The sequence below is a fragment of the Phocoena sinus genome, chromosome 1 (assembly GCF_008692025.1).
Source record: "Phocoena sinus isolate mPhoSin1 chromosome 1, mPhoSin1.pri, whole genome shotgun sequence".
Classification (NCBI taxonomy): Eukaryota; Metazoa; Chordata; class Mammalia; order Artiodactyla; family Phocoenidae; genus Phocoena; species Phocoena sinus.
The window spans coordinates 21,910,843-21,927,170 of record NC_045763.1 but is presented as its reverse complement, the minus strand read 5'-3'; the positions used below and the strand labels follow the sequence as shown (position 1 = coordinate 21,927,170).

Genomic DNA, 16,328 nt, shown 5'->3' with positions numbered 1-16,328 from the left:
GCCTCTGTAGAGCTTCTACCTGCTCAAGCCAGGGGAACTTGCATTTTGGATATTTGTCGTCACCTGGGATGTCAGGTATACAGTGTTCTCTTGGTACATTGTTGAGACAGCAGGAACAGCACTATGACCCAAGTTCTCAGAAATCCCCAGTGTCACAGCCAAGCCATGAGTCTAGCCTAGTCTCAGGAAGATCTCTTTAGGTGTACAGTGGGAGATGAGGCTCCTTGGGAAATAGTGGTACTTTATTGGATTTAACTAGAGAAAAGCCAGTAAGAATTAGTGTCCTATGTGAATTAATAGATTTGTTTTTTAAAATGTTGTTGAGGGAAATTCAAAACTCGATAAATTTTTGAGCATGCATCCCCAGGTTATATTCATTTACCTAGCAGTTATTTACTATATCAGTTACTATATTAGTTTGTTATATATATTACAAAACACTCAAAATTAGAAATGAAAAAGGATATTAAAAATAAATATGAAAGGATGTACCAATACAGTTGACGCTTGAACGTCACGGTTTGAGCTGTGCAGGTCCACTCATACGCAGATTTTTTCCAATAAACACATACTACACGATCTGCATTTGGTTGCATCTGCAGGTGCGGAGGGTCAACTGTAAAGTTGTATGTGGATTTTTTGACCGTGTTGGGGGTCAACTGTAATTCTTCTCTGTTTCCCAGTCAATCATCTTGTGTCCTCACTTTGGAGACCACTGCTTGGGGGAATCTCTAGCCCCATTATAATTCCCTCCCCACCACCCAGCGGTTTATTCCAGAGGTAAAGAAGACAAAAGCACCCTGAGGGTGGTATCTGCCTTTGGTCCATTCCCTTCGTACCCTTACTGCTCTAGTAAGACAGTCACAGTTGTGGTTTTCAAACATGTTTTCCTTTTAAGCCCAGCTTTCCCTGCTATGAAATTGGTGGCTTTCTCCTCATGGCAGCATTTGGCCACTCAGAAACCCCCTTTTGTCCCTACCGTCTCCTCATTGGAACTGAGGTCCAGCACGTGAAAATAAAAAAAAAAAAAAAAAAAAAAAAAAGAAACCCCCTTTTGTGGGAACTGGTGGCCCCTCTCCTCTGCCCCCCTTTTGTGATCTTGCTCAATTTGGCGCCAAGATTAACTGCAAACGTGAACGTGAAACTGTGGACATTTGCATGGGGTCCTGATCCCTAGGGGTTCGGTGCCAAGGAGGAACTTTCTGTCTCTTGCTTATTGCTTTTCCCAGAGTACTCTCTTCCTCAGGGTCCTCCTGTGTGGTAGTGATTGCGTCTGTGGAGGAGGGCGTGGGAACTGGTGTGGAGATGAGCATGGGTGCTAGATACTGGGGACTGGCCCAGCAGCACGTAGTCACCGCTCAGTGGTCACCTGGAGAATGCCCTGCTGGAGTGTGGTGGCCTGGGAAGTACATGGGTCCAGAGAGCCAGAGGGATGTTAGGAGGCAAAGGAAGGACACACTCAGGTGTAGTGCCTCGAATCCAGGAGTGGGAATTTGACCCTCTTTCGGCTCCCGCCTCCACTGGACACTCCTTCCATCTTTTTGTCTCTCTCCTGTCCTCCGCTGACCATGGTGCTTAATTCCGTGACTGCATTAGCCCAAGAAACCAAAGTCCCACTACTTCTAGGAAGTGAGGCCTGTGGTCTTACCTTACTGAACAGGCCTTAACTGACCCTGGAAACTGAGTTATTCTCTGCATAGGCACAGGCTTGTGTTTCTTCTCTTATCTCGTTATACTGGCTCTGTCTCCACAGCCCAGGAACACAGTATAAACACTGGGATGAATTCCATGACTAGGAGACAGTGTAAGCATGTGAAAGGGGTGTTGGTTTTAGAGACAGGTACAGCTCTCAGATCTTGGTCAACAGTAATGATACTAACATGTTTACTGAATATTTATTATGAGCCAGGCACTGTGATAAATGCTCTACAGATATTATCTCAGTCGATCCTTAAAACAATCTTTTGAGGTAGATAACTTAGTTTCACTTTGCATGTGAAGAAACTGAAGCTTAGAGAGGTTAAAATCACTTGTAGGTGGTGAGCAAGGATCCTGACCCAGGCCCATGACTAGCCTGCCCGTTGAAGCACACTAGACTAGTTTGTTTCCTGATCTTTAAAACCATGCCTTGTCTACCTCAGAGAGTTGATTTAGATAGGGTTTGTAAAGGGTCTGGTACACAGACAGAACTTAATAAGTGATAATCTCTTAATCATTTTTCCCGAAGCTCAGATGTCATTTTTATTCTGTGCTTTTAAAGTGAAATAATCTTGGATAGTCACCTACAACGGTCATGTGCTGGGTGCTGCAGAGATGAGGAAGACAGTCCTGGTCCCTCAGGGGCTCGGAGCCTGGGTGGGGGACGGCGAGAGAGAGGAGAGAGTGGAGCAGGGGCGGCCAGCATTACAGAAGGCTCTCAGTGCAGTGTGTCATCAGGATTGAGTCCCCTTTACCAAGAGGCAGGAGGCACTGTGCTGCTGTCACTGAGGTGGGCAGTGTCTTGGATTCCTTTCTGCACTAACAAGTGGGACAACTGGTGTTGGGGTGCAGGATTGAGTAGAACCCAGCTGGCTACTTGATACCAAATCTCTGAACCTGAAGGAGCCAAATGCAAGGTGCTGGGCCCAGAGGAGCCAGAGGGAAGCTGGTGCAGGGTCTATCCTATTTCCAGTCAGTCCCCATCCGGCCACTCCTTGTCCACAGTCTGATTTCTGAGAGACCTCGTCCAGGGTCCTCTAAAGGCTTGTAATAGTTGGCTGATATCTTCGGTTCCCTGAGAAGCAGCAGTTAGGAAGTAAGGTTTCTCCAGCACCTAGAGGGTTTTCGGAAACCGCTCAAGTATTTCTTCGTAATCGTGTTCATCATCTGCAAAAGAATCCAAGTCAGTGAGGACCTTTGGCCTTAGGTTCCTTCCCCTCTTTAGGGTACTTTCGTCCCTTGAACAGGGGAGGGCTTGGTCTGGATGCTCTAAGGTCCTCGCTAGCCCAGAAACCACAGTTTGTTGTGTCTGAACACTTTGCAAACATTCTCCTGTGTGCCTTGGGGAGGGTAGTTGGGGGATGAACTCATTTTCCTTGCCAGGGCCCTGGAGCCACTGGGAGAAGGACAGTAGGGACCCTTCAGCCTACACCCATCTCATACAGGCCTGTCCATCCAACTGGGACTGTGGAAGGGTCGCTAAGAGCAGAGCCCTGCTGAGGGTATGGCCAGCACCATCAGAGGCAAAAGCAGCAGCAGAATGGCATGGGGGAGGGGAGAAGGAAAGACAGGGGTGAACAGGGGCTGACAGACTCACTTGTATCCCGAGTGATGGGCTTAGTGGGCCTGAGACCTTTCTTGTGACCAGGAATCTGACTGTATAAATTGCAGCTGTCCTTGATGACCTTTTGCAAGGTCTTCCTCTTGGGTTTAGGCATCAGAGATGGTTCCTGCAATTCGAAGGCTTCAGAAGACTAAGTGGGAAAAAAAGCAGAAGTTAGCAGGGTCCCAAGAAATGGGGTAAGAGAGTACCTGAAATGCAATTTCCTTCAAATCTCACTTCCTCTGCTCCTCTCTGAACTTTTCAGTGTATGGCTTCTCAGGACGCCAGGTGTTTTTGCTACAAGCACTTGAACTGTTCTTTGGCAGGGGAGAAAGGGGCCAGGGTGAGACATGATAGGGTTGGGGGCTAGAGACAGGGTGTCTCTGCGTTTTTACACAGGGATTTGGTCATTGTCCTCCAAATCTTTTGCTAAAGGAGAAAAAAAGTAGTCACAAAGCCTCAGGACAAACAGAGTACAGAGCTGAGAGGGGTCCCAGAAGGAAGAGGACTTTTATTGAAATCCTACCATGTGCCAGAAGCTGTATGCATATCTGTTCATTCACCCTCAAGTGACTCTCTGAGGAGCTGTTTGAGTTCCCAGTTTACACGTGAGGAACCAGGCTCAGAAAGAGTGTGCCATGTCAAGCCTCACACGGGATCCCTGGCCGGGCCAGGCTTCAGACGCAGAGCCATGTCTGTGACCTGTAAAGCCGCTCCTCTTCCCACCACGTCATGTTTTCAAAAGCAAACAGTACGGCTCCCTGATGAGCAGCGGAGAATACTGATTCCCAGGGAGGGAAATTGCTGGTTCTAGGGCAACAAGCAGGAGCCATCCCAGAGGAGCCGTTAGGAACCAAGGCTGGGACGGAGGTCTCAACTCTTTGTACCACATTCTTTCCAGCACTGTCACAAGGCCTGTGTTTCAGATGTCCCAGTCTATTTTTGGTTCTGTCAGAAAACGACTACCCTACCCACTGCCCCACAGATACGAGCCCTTCTGGGGCTGAGATCACTCAGGGTTCATCTTTTTAACTTCCACTGCCATCCCACTGCCTCCCCACACAGTACGAAATCCAAGTCTGCACATCCCAAAACAGTATGCTTGTTACAGTTTACAAAGTGCTTTTTATGTAGATCACTCCTCCCACCCCACCACGCCCCCCATTCTCAGCAGAGCATGGCTATCAGTGCCCACCTCGGAGGGACGCCGTGAGAGCTGGGTGGGGCAGTACGTATGCATAAGGGGCCACCCCAGGGTAAGCGCCCCGCGAGTAGAGGCTAACAAAACAGCACTGAGAGTTAGTGATGTTATCCCAGGCTCACTGGTGAGGAAACATGCCCAGAGAGGAGGTACAGCCCACAGAGTGAGGAAACAGGGACGTGAACTTCGTGTTTCTGACTCTGAGGTTCTTTGCCCGCTTGTCGTGATTCAGTTTGGTTCAGTTCGGACTCACTGGCACTTTCTCTGCCTGCCTTGGAGTGGGAGGTCCCTGCCCCACAGGACTCTTGTTCTAGCCAGAGACCAAGCACAACTAATTAAAACTACATGGCCTCCCACCTCCAAGCTGTGTACAGCGTGCAGTGTGACTACAGAAGAGGGAGAACTGTCACCACCTCGGAGGAAATGGGAGCTGAGCCTTGCCCGTGAGCCTGAAAGGAGGGAGAATGTTCCTGGCAGAAGGACTGGTGTGTGTGAAGTGCTGAGGCAGGAATCCCGGCATACCGAGAGCAACAGGAGTTCCTCTGTGGTTGGAGCTGCTGAGCAGTGGTGGAAGGTGGGCCTGGGAAGGTGAGACTGAAGTCAGCTATGAAGGACCCTGGATACCATGTTAAGGGGTTCGCATTACCCCCAGCAATGGGGAGCCATGGAAGGTTTCAGAAGGTGGGGCTGAGGCCCCATAGTGACCAGGGAAGGATGTGGGAGGCCATTCTGACAGCCGTGGGGAGGGGTTGAAGAGGCTGCTGGAAGAGTTTAGGTGAAAAATGCTGTAGCTTGAGCTCGGGAGTGACAGCAGGGGTAGCAGAGAGAGGTAAAGCACCGTGAACTTGGAGTCACAATGCTTCCGCTCCAGTTCAGGCCCCCCCCCATTTACAAACTGTGTGACTTTGAGTGAGTCTCACAGTCGCTGAGACCTCATTTTCTCGACTGTAAAATATGAATGATCACACCAATGTCAGGATGGTCAGGATCGAATAATAGGTACAAAGCGTGCACGTTTATAAACTGCACATTCTGGAAATAGAGACAGATGTAGAGAACAAGCATATGGACCCCAATGAGGGAAAGTGGGGGTGGGTGGGTAGTGGCGGCGGTGGGATGAACTGGGAGATCGGGGTTGACATATATACACTAATGTGTATAAAATAGGTAACTAATAAGAACCTGCTGTATAAAAAAATAAAATTCAAAAATAAATAAACAAACTGCATGTCCTGTACAGCTGTAAGAGGCGTGATGCCAGACAGACAAAGAAGAAACGGCAGGACCCTAATGATCCCTACAGGTGGCCCCTCCCTGCCCACTTGGGTTCTGTTGGTACCTTGACGCCTTTCGCCTTGCTGACCTGCTTCTTCTGCCCACTGAGGCCCTTACTTTTCGGAGGCCTGGGCGGGGGAGCTTGACCCTCAAAGGCCGGTGACTTCCGAAGGTGATAATAGAAGGCCTCTGTCAGCTCCTCCACTGGGACTACGGGGAGGGGCCCAGCCGGCTGGCTTGGCTGCCCCTCGGCTTCCATGACAGTCAGGTCCAGCCACCGGGGAGGGACCTCGAAGCACATCTCAGGGTTGGAGTCCAGGCTGACCACCAAGAAGGGTTCCATGATCTTCTCCTCCAGCCGCAGGCCCAGGAAGGAGGGCAGAGGGTCATCAGGGTGGCTGGCATCCTTGGCCACCACCTTGACCTCACAGGGCAGTGGGAACTGGGCAATCAGATCCTGCAGGCTGTAGCGCCGGCCATCACCCAGCTCTTCCACGAAGCCGCCAGAGAAGTGGAGGGGCAGCAGAATCTGTTCTTGGTCCTCTGCCTCTTCATACTCTTCCTCCCCAGGCTGGTCACTCAGCCGCTGACACACCAGGACATTCATGTCCCTCTCTTGAACCCCAAGGGCCTGGCCAGACCCCAACACCTCCAGCCTGTCTCCCATGGCCAGGGACATGAACCCGGGGTTCTCCAACCCGTCTCCTTCACAGTCCTTTGTGGCCACTACCCGGAGTGGCTGGCCTGGCTGGAGAGCACCCAGGAGGTCGTAGGCCGTGGGGAACTCTCTCGGCCGCCGCCGCAGCTTGCCCTGGTAGGCCCCAGAGATCATGAAGTGTCTGGGCACTTTCCGGCCCTTGGTTGAGGCCAGGAACCGCCAGGGTGGCGAGGCCACGCCATAGATGCAGAGCCTCTGGCCCTTCCGTAAGGAGCTCAGCCACGGGCTGAGGAAGATGGGGGGCCCCTCCGGAACTTCCAGGATCTCTGTGGGCAGGGGGAAGGGGCCTCCCCGGGCCAGGGCCTCGCTCAGCAGCAGCGGTTGTATGAAGTGGATGTGCTGAGAGAAGGCGGTGATATCCTCCACGTCAACCTCCAGCGTGGAGGGGATCTTGACGATGGTCCTGCGCACTGTGGAGGGGAGAGGTCAGCTCAGGTGCGCACCCTCCACCCCTCAGAGGTCTGAGCCTGCTAACCTCTTTCCTGTCTTCATCTTTTCTTTCCTACCAGCGTTTTCCTGTTGTACCAGATTCCTTGCCCACTCTTTCCTTCAACCTCTTTTTAAAAAGTTACTATAAAAAGTTTTAAAAATATTTATAAAAGTAGAATAGTATAGTGAACCCCAATGTACCTGTCACCCAGCTTCAACATTTAACCCATGGCCCATTTTCTTTCCTTTATACCCCTATCTATCCATTCCCCTTCCACTGGATTATTTGGAGTCAGAATAATCACATCTTGCCATCTGTGACTATTTCAACGTGTATTGCTAGAAGAAGGGGTAATTAAAATTTCAAAAATAATAACCACTAGGCTATGATCACATTGAAATAATAATAATTTGATAATTCCTTAATATCACTGAATATCCAATCAGTTCACTTTTAAAATTTTAATTGAATTTTGAATGTAATTTTATAAGCTGTCTTTCCAAATCCTTTCTGGATTTAAATAGATAGAACCAAATCAAGAAAAACACTGACTACATGACTTTGGACAGCCTCCTCCTGTCCTGGCATTGATAGCGCCTGGTGCATAAACTCTGCAAGAGTCTGAGGAAAACTGGCCCACCCACTATGTTGTTTGAGCCGCGCCACACGGAATGCTCTCCCTGTTTTGCAGAAGAGAACACTGAGGCTCCGAGGAGTGGTGGTGACTTCCCTCAGGTCACATGGTTGGGATCTTTGCTCTGTGCCAGATGAGCTGATAATCGGCTGAAGCTGGGAGATGGGCACATCTGGGTTCATTACACTGTTGTTTTTTAATTCAGAATGCTTTATAAATTACCTGAGCTGCCTCATTCTCCAAGGCAGTCAACTTGTTATTTTTACAAAAACTAGTAAACAAAGCCTAGGTTGTTTCTTAGGACAGGACTCAGTCAGGCTGCTGGCAGCATCCAGAGCAGGGTTGGTGAGGCAGAGGCAGAACCTGGCCAGTCAAGAGGCCAAGGCTGAGCGGAGGGTGAAGAATGGGGGTGCCCTGGGGACCTCTACACATACACCCATTCTTCTACCTCTGCTCCAGCTTGGCCTCCGACCGGCCAGACCTGGCCAGCTTCTGCCTCCGTTTCACCAACCCTCTGTGTGCAGCCACCAGCCTGTCCTAAGAAGTAACCTATGAAACAGCTGGGGGATTCAGCCAGACAGTACCCTCCCAGACAGGAGCCCCTTCACGAACAATCTTGCTCTCCCCAGCAACAGGAAAATATATTTCTCCTGAGCAAATGGTCAACGCTGCACTTTCTAACACTATGTTTCTTTGTCCTAGCTGCGGGCAACCTCACAGCCCAACTTTTGCCAAACTTTATAAAGTACGTGGGACCTCACTCAAGTTACCCGTTTTCCTATCTCCTCTTGCACCTAACTTCCACTATTGGGGATTCTTTATTCTGTTACGTTGTATATACCAGGTAAACCACCTGGAATCCCTGGACTATCCACGGGGATAGGGGGCATCTCCCCATCAGAGCAGCTCCCCAGGGCCCCCTCTGTCCCTCCCGCCCCCGGGCCCACCCACCTGCCCGGGGAACTCACAGTGCATGATGGCTTCGACCTCATACTGGGGCATCAGGGTCAGGGAGTGCCAGGGGAGGACGGGGCAGGTGAGGATGGTGTCCTTCAGGGCCGGGTCCTGCAGCACCTGGAGCAGAGTCCGAGGGGGCCCAGGCTCCAGTTCCCAGAAGGGCCCCTTCTGGGACAGGGGCAGGTGCAGAATCACCTGCTGGGCCCCGGTGCCCAGCACACAGCGGGCACAGCAGGTCCCGAGGTGCATTTCCACAGCCTCAAGCTTGAGGGGCTGCTCCTGAGGCACCACCCTGGCCTTGGTGGTGATTCTGTGGGTCGACATGAAGCAGATGGGCAGCTGCTTGGAGCTCTGGGTTGTAGCAGAGACCAGCTCCTCCAGGGTTCCATAGCTCTGGGGGCCAGTGAGGGGGCTGAAGTTGCCTGTGGGGCACAGCAGGGGGTGTCAGGGTGGGGCAGACCTTGGCCGAGCCCAGGGCCTCATATCGCATGCCCAGGTCTGGCTGCAGAGAACCAGCCAGAATCCCCCGAGGACAGGGGCCAAGGGTGGGCCAGCATTTGGATATCCAGGCTGCAGGGCTGAGGGATGGCAGGCAGCAAGTGACCATTGCAAATGGACAGTGAGGGCAGGGGGGGGAAAGTTCCTTCTGACACAGGCACGGACACAGAGGGATTGTCACCAGAGACAGAACAGAACAGACACACTGCCACATTTTCCTACCTGCCGACCCCACCTGCCTCTCACTTTGCCATCTTTGTCTCCAGGTACCTCACCACTGCTCCATTCCCACACACCAGCACCTACCACCCCATTCTGGGTGGGTGAGTGCCACAGTCCCTCCCAAACTAGAAACCCAGGAGCTACCGGCCAAATGACCTCTGACCACCCCTCTACCCCTCCCCCTGCCCTGTCCATTCTTCTGCCACCAGACTGGCCTAAAATACCCCATGTCTGGACATAATATCACTTCCAGGGTCTTCCTGCCCAAAACCCTCAACACAAATCTATTCAAGGAAGCACCACACAAAGTCGGTCTGAGGGACATTCTGCAAACATACTGATCTAGACTCTTCAAAAATGTTGATAGCAAGACAAAGGAAGGCTGAGGAACTATTCCAGCCTGAAGGAGACTAAAGGAGGCCAACTGAATGTCATGTGCAATCTGGGACTAGATTCTGGATCAAGGCAAACACCGGGCTATCAAGGACATTAGTAGGGCGGCTGGTGAAATCTGAATACAGACTGTGGGTTAGACAGTAGTATTGTATCAATATTAAATTTCCTGAATTTAATCACTGAACTACAGTTTTGTGAGTGAATGTCCTTGTTTTATAGGAGTTATGCTAAATACTGGGAGTAATATTCAGATGTAATGGGGCATCATGTCTATAACTCTCAGATGGTTCAGAAAAAAGATATATATACACACACATATATAGTAATATATGTTCATATGTATATATGTGTGTGTATATGTATATATAATATACAGAGAGAGGGAAAGCAAATGTAACAACATGCTTAACTGGTGAATCTGGATAAACAGTATACAGGAGTTCTAGCAAGTCTTCTGTAAATTTGAAATTATTTCAAAATTTTTTAAAACCCTCAAAATACAAAACAAAACACATCACTTCCCTATTTAAAAGCGCTTTGGCTACTTAATACCTTCAAAATAAAGACTGAAATGTGGGGACTTCCCTGGTGGTTCAGTGCTTAAGAATCTGCCTGTCAGTGCAGGAGACACAGGTTCGATTCCTGGTCTGGGAAGATCCCACATGCCACGGAGCACCTAAGTCCGTGCGCCACAACTACTGAGCCTGCGCTCTAGAGCCGACAAGCCACAACTACTGAGCCTGTGTGCTGCAACTACTGAAACCCATGCGCCTAGAGCCCGTGCTCCACAGCAAGAGAAGCCACTGCAGTGAGAAGCGCGTGCACTGCAACCAAGAGTAGCCCCTGCTCACCACAACTAGAGAAAAGCCCATGCGCAGCAACGAAGACCCGACACAGCCAAAAATTAAATAGATAAATGAATTTATAAAAAAATAAAATTAAATTTACAAAGCCTTTAAAAAAAAAAGGTGGAGGCGGCGCCGGCGTGGCGGCTGCGCAGCGAGCAGTTCCCCAGCAAGGTGGGCGGCTGGCCGGCGTGGCTCGGCGTAGCCGGGCTGCCGGGGCCCGCGGGGCTGGCCTGCGCGCTGTGCGGCCGCCCACTGGCCTTCCTGCTGCAGCTGTACGCACCGCTTCCGGGCCGCGCCTTTGCCTTCCACCGCGGTCTCTTCCTTTTCTGCTGCCGAACGCCACCGTGCTGCGCCGGCCTACGCGTTTTTAGAAATCAGTTGCCTAGGGGAAATGACTTCTACGCCTATGAGCCACCTTCTGAGGATCCTCCGCCGGAGACAGGGGACTCCGTGTGCCTCCAGCTCGAGTCCGGTGCTCATCTCTGCAGAGTTTGTGGCTGTTTAGGCCCCAAAACATGCTCCCGATGTCACAAGGCACATTACTGCAGCAAGGAGCATCAGACTCTGGACTGGAGATTGGGACATAAGCAGGCTTGTACACAAGAAGGTGATTTGGACAGTACAGTTCCAGACCACAGCTTCCTTTTTCCAGAATTTGAAATTGTAATAGAAACAGAAGATGAGATCATGCCTGAAGTTGTGAAAAAGGATGATGAATCAGAGATTATAGGTAGCATGGGTGAAGCACCCGAGGAAGAATTGGATTCCATGGCAAAACATGAATCTAGGGAAGATAGAATTTTCCAGAAGTTTAAAACCAAAATATCCCTTGAACCAGAACAGATTCTCAGATACGGCAGAGGGATTGCCCCCATCTGGATCTCCGGTGAAAATATCCCTCGAGAAAAGGATATTCCAGATTGCCCCTGTGGTGCCAAGAGAATATTTGGATTCCACGTCATGCCTCGTCTGCTCAACTACCTGAAGGCCGAGAGACTGGGCAGGAGTGTCGACTGGGGCGTCCTGGCCGTCTTCACCTGTGCTGAAAGCTGTGGCCTGGGCACTGGCTACACGGAGGAATTTGTTTGGAAGCAAGATATAACAGATACCGCCTAAAGACAACGGTGTGAAGCCTCAAAATATTCATCATCTCTTAGACCTTCCAATTCCATTTCTAGGACTTTATCCTAAGGAAATAATTATACCAGAGATACACAAAGATGTTGTTTTAGGTGTTGTGTATCTGTCCAGCAGGAGGCTACACAGTCTTAATGATACAGACTTATATGCACATCAAGTAAGATAAAGATGCCAAGGTACCATTGTAGATGGTATTCATAGTATGCTATTTTTGTAAAAATATTTATACACGTGTATGTACACCAAAAATATCTGGAATGATATGCACTAGATGTGAACTGGTTAACTGAACAGTGGGACTAAGCGACATGATCTTTTTACTTATATGTATATTTCTTTCTATAATAAAAATGGGTTATGTGCCTAATTAAGTCAAAAAAAAAAAGAACGAAATGTGTCCGTGCCCCACACAAGCTCCCCCCGCCCCCCTGCGGTCTGGCTCCCGCTCACCTCCCCACCACTTGCCCCTCACCTGGAACCCATGCCCTCACTGGTCCCCTTCAGCGATCACAGGAAACCATACTGAGAACAAGCCCACAGAGGGTGCCTGCTCTGAGCCCAGCCCTGTTCTAAGTGCATCATACATGGCAACTCATTTAATCGTCACATCAAGGCTGACTGTCCCATTACAGAAGAGGAAGCTGAGCCGCAGGGAGGTCATGGGAACTAACCACGGCCACAGCTAGTAGCCGGCAGAGGTGGGATTCCCATCCAGGCTGCTGGCTTCAGTGTCCAGGCCCACGGTCCACCACACCACACACCTCCTGCAATGAATGCACTACAGGGGGTTTCTGGAGCACCAGTGTGCTCACGCTACTCCCTCTAGCTGGGATCCTTCCTCCAGCTGAGGTGCCACCTCCTCCAGGAAGCCTGCACAGACCTCTGGAGAGGCAGGCCACTCTTGCCTGGAGCCCTCTCCAAACTGGTGCCTACCTGTGCTGTTGTCCTCCTCGCTGCCATCCTGGAAACTCCCTGCCGGAGAGGGCTGCATCTGTTTCATCCTGAACCCCACACCCCAGCCCCCAGCACGAGGCCTGGCACACAGCAAGTGTCGATAAATGTTTGGTGAGTGAATGTGGGAGCGAACATGAAAACTGGCACGTGGACAAAGACATGAAACAAAAAAAGGCCCAGCCAAGAGGCAGATGTAATCAGAGATGGACACGTAGAGGACGCAGCCACGCCAGCTCAGGACACCGTCATGGCACTCAGAGGACATTCGGGTCTCGGGGCTGGGTAGTGGTGGATGTGAGAGCAGTGCCTGCCTTACCCTGGAAGTTGGGAGCGAGCTCCATGGTCTGGCCCGTCCCCAGGTTCTCGCAGACCACCTTCTGGAGGCGAACATGGGTGACCTTGATCAGGTCTCCTGTGGAGAGGCAGCATTCATTCCCGGAGATCTCGTAGATGGAGCCTGCGGAGACAGAGTCAGTTTCACCCATTCAGCAAAGGCCAAGCGCTGCGCCGCCCGTGCCCTGTTCCCCCCAGGCACTGCTCGGTCACACCTTTGCACACGTTGTTCCGGTGCCTGGAATGCTCTTCCCTGATGCCGCTCTGCCTTCTTTTAGCACTGACTGTACCCCTCTGTGGTCACATCCCCTTGCCTCCTGAACTCAGCTCACAGGGCAGGACTGATCCATCTCAGCCGGCACAGGCCCAGCCTCGAAGTGTGTGTGTTTAAGTCATGAATGAATAAACAACCCAGTAAATCCCAGTTCCCTTATTAGCTACAAAATCAGGCCCAGGGAGGTTCGGTGACTGCCCCGAGATCACACAAAGCCAAACACCCATACTGGCGCTTTCTTCTTCAGATGACTTGCTGTTAAGAGAAGCACAGGAGCGGGTGGCGGGCTGTTGACAGGGTGGGCCCAGTAGGCGGGTCTGGGCCCTGACTTACAAGGTTTAAAGGGCTATAGCAGGGTCCAGAGCATGGAAGGTGCTCAGTAAAGATCTCTCACACAGCGACCCATCCTGCTGATGAGGGACAGACAGTGCAGGTGGGCAAGCCTCCAGGCCACCTGACTCTACTGCACCCTCAGGGCAGCCCCGGCAGGGTCCTTTACAATAGCCCTGAGAAACTGATGAAAATCCCACCCGTTATCCCCAGGAAAATACACACAGGCTCATAAAACACACACTTCTGTCTACAGACGCTCGGGGCTGGTAACAAGAGCAGTCCTGGTGCTGAGCACTTACTATATGCCTGGCGCTGTGCTCAGCACTGCAGACGTGTCATAGCACTTAAGACTCATGACTGCCCCTGGAGGGAAGGACAGTTTCTCTTTTCTAAATACGGAAACCGAGCCTTGGCAAGGGTGAACGGGCCGCCGGAGATTATCAGGTAATAGGAGGCAGAACTGGGACTCCGCCCAGGACATCATCTTCCTCCGAACTGGGGCTCCTAACCACGTGGTGACCACAGCCATCTGCCCATCAGTGTCACCATCTGCCCCCCTCCACTTCACCCCACTCCCACACTCTCATCCTGTCAGGTTCTTCTCTTACCCTCACTTCCGCCACTCCCGCCCCCCACCCCCCACCCCCGGAGGGGAACATAATGAGGAAACGCAAGTATTGTGACACACGGTGGGACGGGGGTATCAGGGGGACGGCAAACAGAGCACAGATGCCTGCAGGAAGCCCCCAGGGAGAGCGGGACTTGAACCCAGATCCCTCAGATTCCCAAGTGGGCCTGGCGAGACCCCATGGTGTGGTGGCCCGTCCTGCCCCCTGTGGGGCCCTCCATGTGTCTCGCCCTTGATCTAGGAACCCCACTTGGGGCCTCAGAACACTTTCTGGAAGCTGCTGTGGCGGAGAAAGGGAGCGGATGGAGGCAACAGGATGAAGCCGGGCGCTCAGACGCAGTCTGCTCTCTAAGGAAGTAGCCTCCTGCACCCCACCCAGACTCTCACTTCCCTCTCTCCTCGCCCTCCACCTTTCCCACTCAGTCGCCCACAGGTCCTCCCTCACCCTCAGAGCCGCCGCCTCTCCCCTCACTGCCTGTCAATCCCTCCCCTCTCACCCTTTCAGGCAATGACTACTAAGCCCCAGCTGTGTACCATCCCTGTGAACCAGGTGGGCTGCGGCCATGTGGGCAGATGTGCGGGTGTGCAAGGAGCCAGGAAGGCTTCCCGGAGGAGGAGTCGTTTTAGCTGAGAACTGAAGAGTTGATCGGATCAAGTACGGCCCAGTGCCAAGCAGAGGGCAAAGGCGGGATGGGGGTACTGAAAGAAGGACGTGTAGATAAACGTCCAAGGGGAGGAGTGGGAGGGCGTACGGAGGGGAAGGCTGACCTGGCTCTTGAGAATCAAGCAATAGCCCGGCGTCGTGAGCGCCTGAATGCCGCAACCCTGCACGGTCCGACCTCATGCAATGCGCAATGCCGTTCCGCCCCAGCTTGGCTCGGTTCCACCCACTTGAGTATCTGAGCTCATGGACTTCCCATCACCACCCTGCGGGGCAATCAGTGATCCCGCATTCCACGCAAACAAAAGCCGTGACCCGACGAAGTTGGAGTGTGGCCCCAAATCACACAACTTGGGTAGCGGCAGCGACGGGATTCGAACCCAGGGCGCAGTGTCCCGGGTTTCTAACGCCCTGGCAGGGAGAACCGGTCCGCCGCGGGGCCGAGGTCGGAGGGGTCTCGGCCCTTCACTCACCCTGGAAGTAGACACCCGAGCAGACCCGCAGCACACGCGGGAGGGAGGCGGGGTCCAGGGCGCACACGAAGTCCTGCAGCGACACAGGCTCCATGGTCCGCGCGGCTCGCTGAGCGCACACTGAACTGCCCGCCCGCCGCGGAGCGCGGCAGCCCCGCCCGGCCGGCCCAGCGGGGCGGGGGTGGCTGGAGCGCCCCGCCCAGGGGCGTTGGGGATGCGACGCCGCGTTCTGGGACGCGCCACCTCTCTCTCCCGGCCTCAGTTCCCTTGTCTCTACAAGGGGGTTGCAGTACCCACCTCTCACATTGGCGGCAGGATTTAGAAGGTCAAGACCAGGACCTGACATCCGGGAGGCTCTGAGTAAATAAGAGCTGGTCCCTACGTGCCCAGTCATCAGTGAGGTGCCCCATAGTGGAGGGAAGACGAGGATGAAGATGGAGAGCCCCCCGACTCTCACTCACCCTCGTTATCCCCCCTGTCCTCTCCGAACGAGGAAACACGGCCCTCATGGTGTAGTTCTGAGTCTCACAGGAGGGACACAGCCTGCCCTTTGGGTCTGAGGAGGAAGATAGAGAGCATCAGGTCTCCCGAATCCCTCTCCGGGACACTCCATGGTCCTCTGCCGCTTATTACCTTTCCAGGACGCAATTCTACTTAAAAATTCTTCCTTGGGCTAAATAGAAATCAGCTTAGGAGAGAGACCAGCCACTTCCCCTGACCCCAGAGGGGACAAGGATTTTCCATCTCCCTGCGCCTCAGGAGTCAGACAGAGGTTCAAGTCCCAGCCCCTCCTCTGGCTTGTTATATAACTTTAGGCAAATCACTTTGGTGTTGAGTTCTAGTTTCCTCATCTGTAAAATGGAAGAAAGAATCTTTTCTAAACTGATCGTGAGGATTAAATGAGATAATACAGATATTGTACAAAATGCTTTATTTCGCTTTTTGTCGCTATAAAATAACAGAAGACTTCTAATCAGAAATAATAACAAAAGTTTAAAATGAAAAGAATAAACCCTAATTAAAGACATTTGACAAATAAAAAGAGGACATTC

The 16,328-nt window shown here is 52.0% G+C and overlaps 2 protein-coding genes across 4 annotated transcripts; one reads left to right on the top strand and one right to left on the bottom strand.

Annotated features, from left to right (window-relative positions):
* Nucleotides 1-1,881: 1,881 nt before the first annotated feature.
* THEMIS2 (thymocyte selection associated family member 2) lies at nt 1,882-15,434 on the bottom strand. 3 transcript variants are annotated; one of them, XM_032638377.1, is made up of 6 exons: nt 15,277-15,434; nt 12,891-13,031; nt 8,528-8,938; nt 5,842-6,905; nt 3,296-3,452; nt 1,882-2,865 (listed from the first exon to the last, which is right to left on the bottom strand). In XM_032638377.1, exons 1-6 carry the CDS (start codon nt 15,368-15,370, stop codon nt 2,813-2,815), a joined length of 1,920 nt encoding a protein of 639 aa, XP_032494268.1. In that variant the 5' UTR covers nt 15,371-15,434; the 3' UTR covers nt 1,882-2,812. The 3 variants fall into 3 exon arrangements, with proteins under 3 accessions (XP_032494268.1, XP_032494278.1, XP_032494287.1); XM_032638387.1 differs by lacking the exon at nt 15,277-15,434 and adding an exon at nt 14,911-15,032; XM_032638396.1 differs by lacking the exons at nt 12,891-13,031; nt 15,277-15,434 and adding an exon at nt 10,761-10,895.
* On the top strand, nt 10,595-12,884 carry PDCD2 (programmed cell death 2; the record flags this gene model as incomplete). Its single annotated transcript, XM_032639374.1, has 1 exon — nt 10,595-12,884. A coding segment is annotated over one exon (1,002 nt), but the record flags the coding sequence as incomplete, so codon positions are not given.
* Nucleotides 15,435-16,328: the final 894 nt, after the last annotated feature.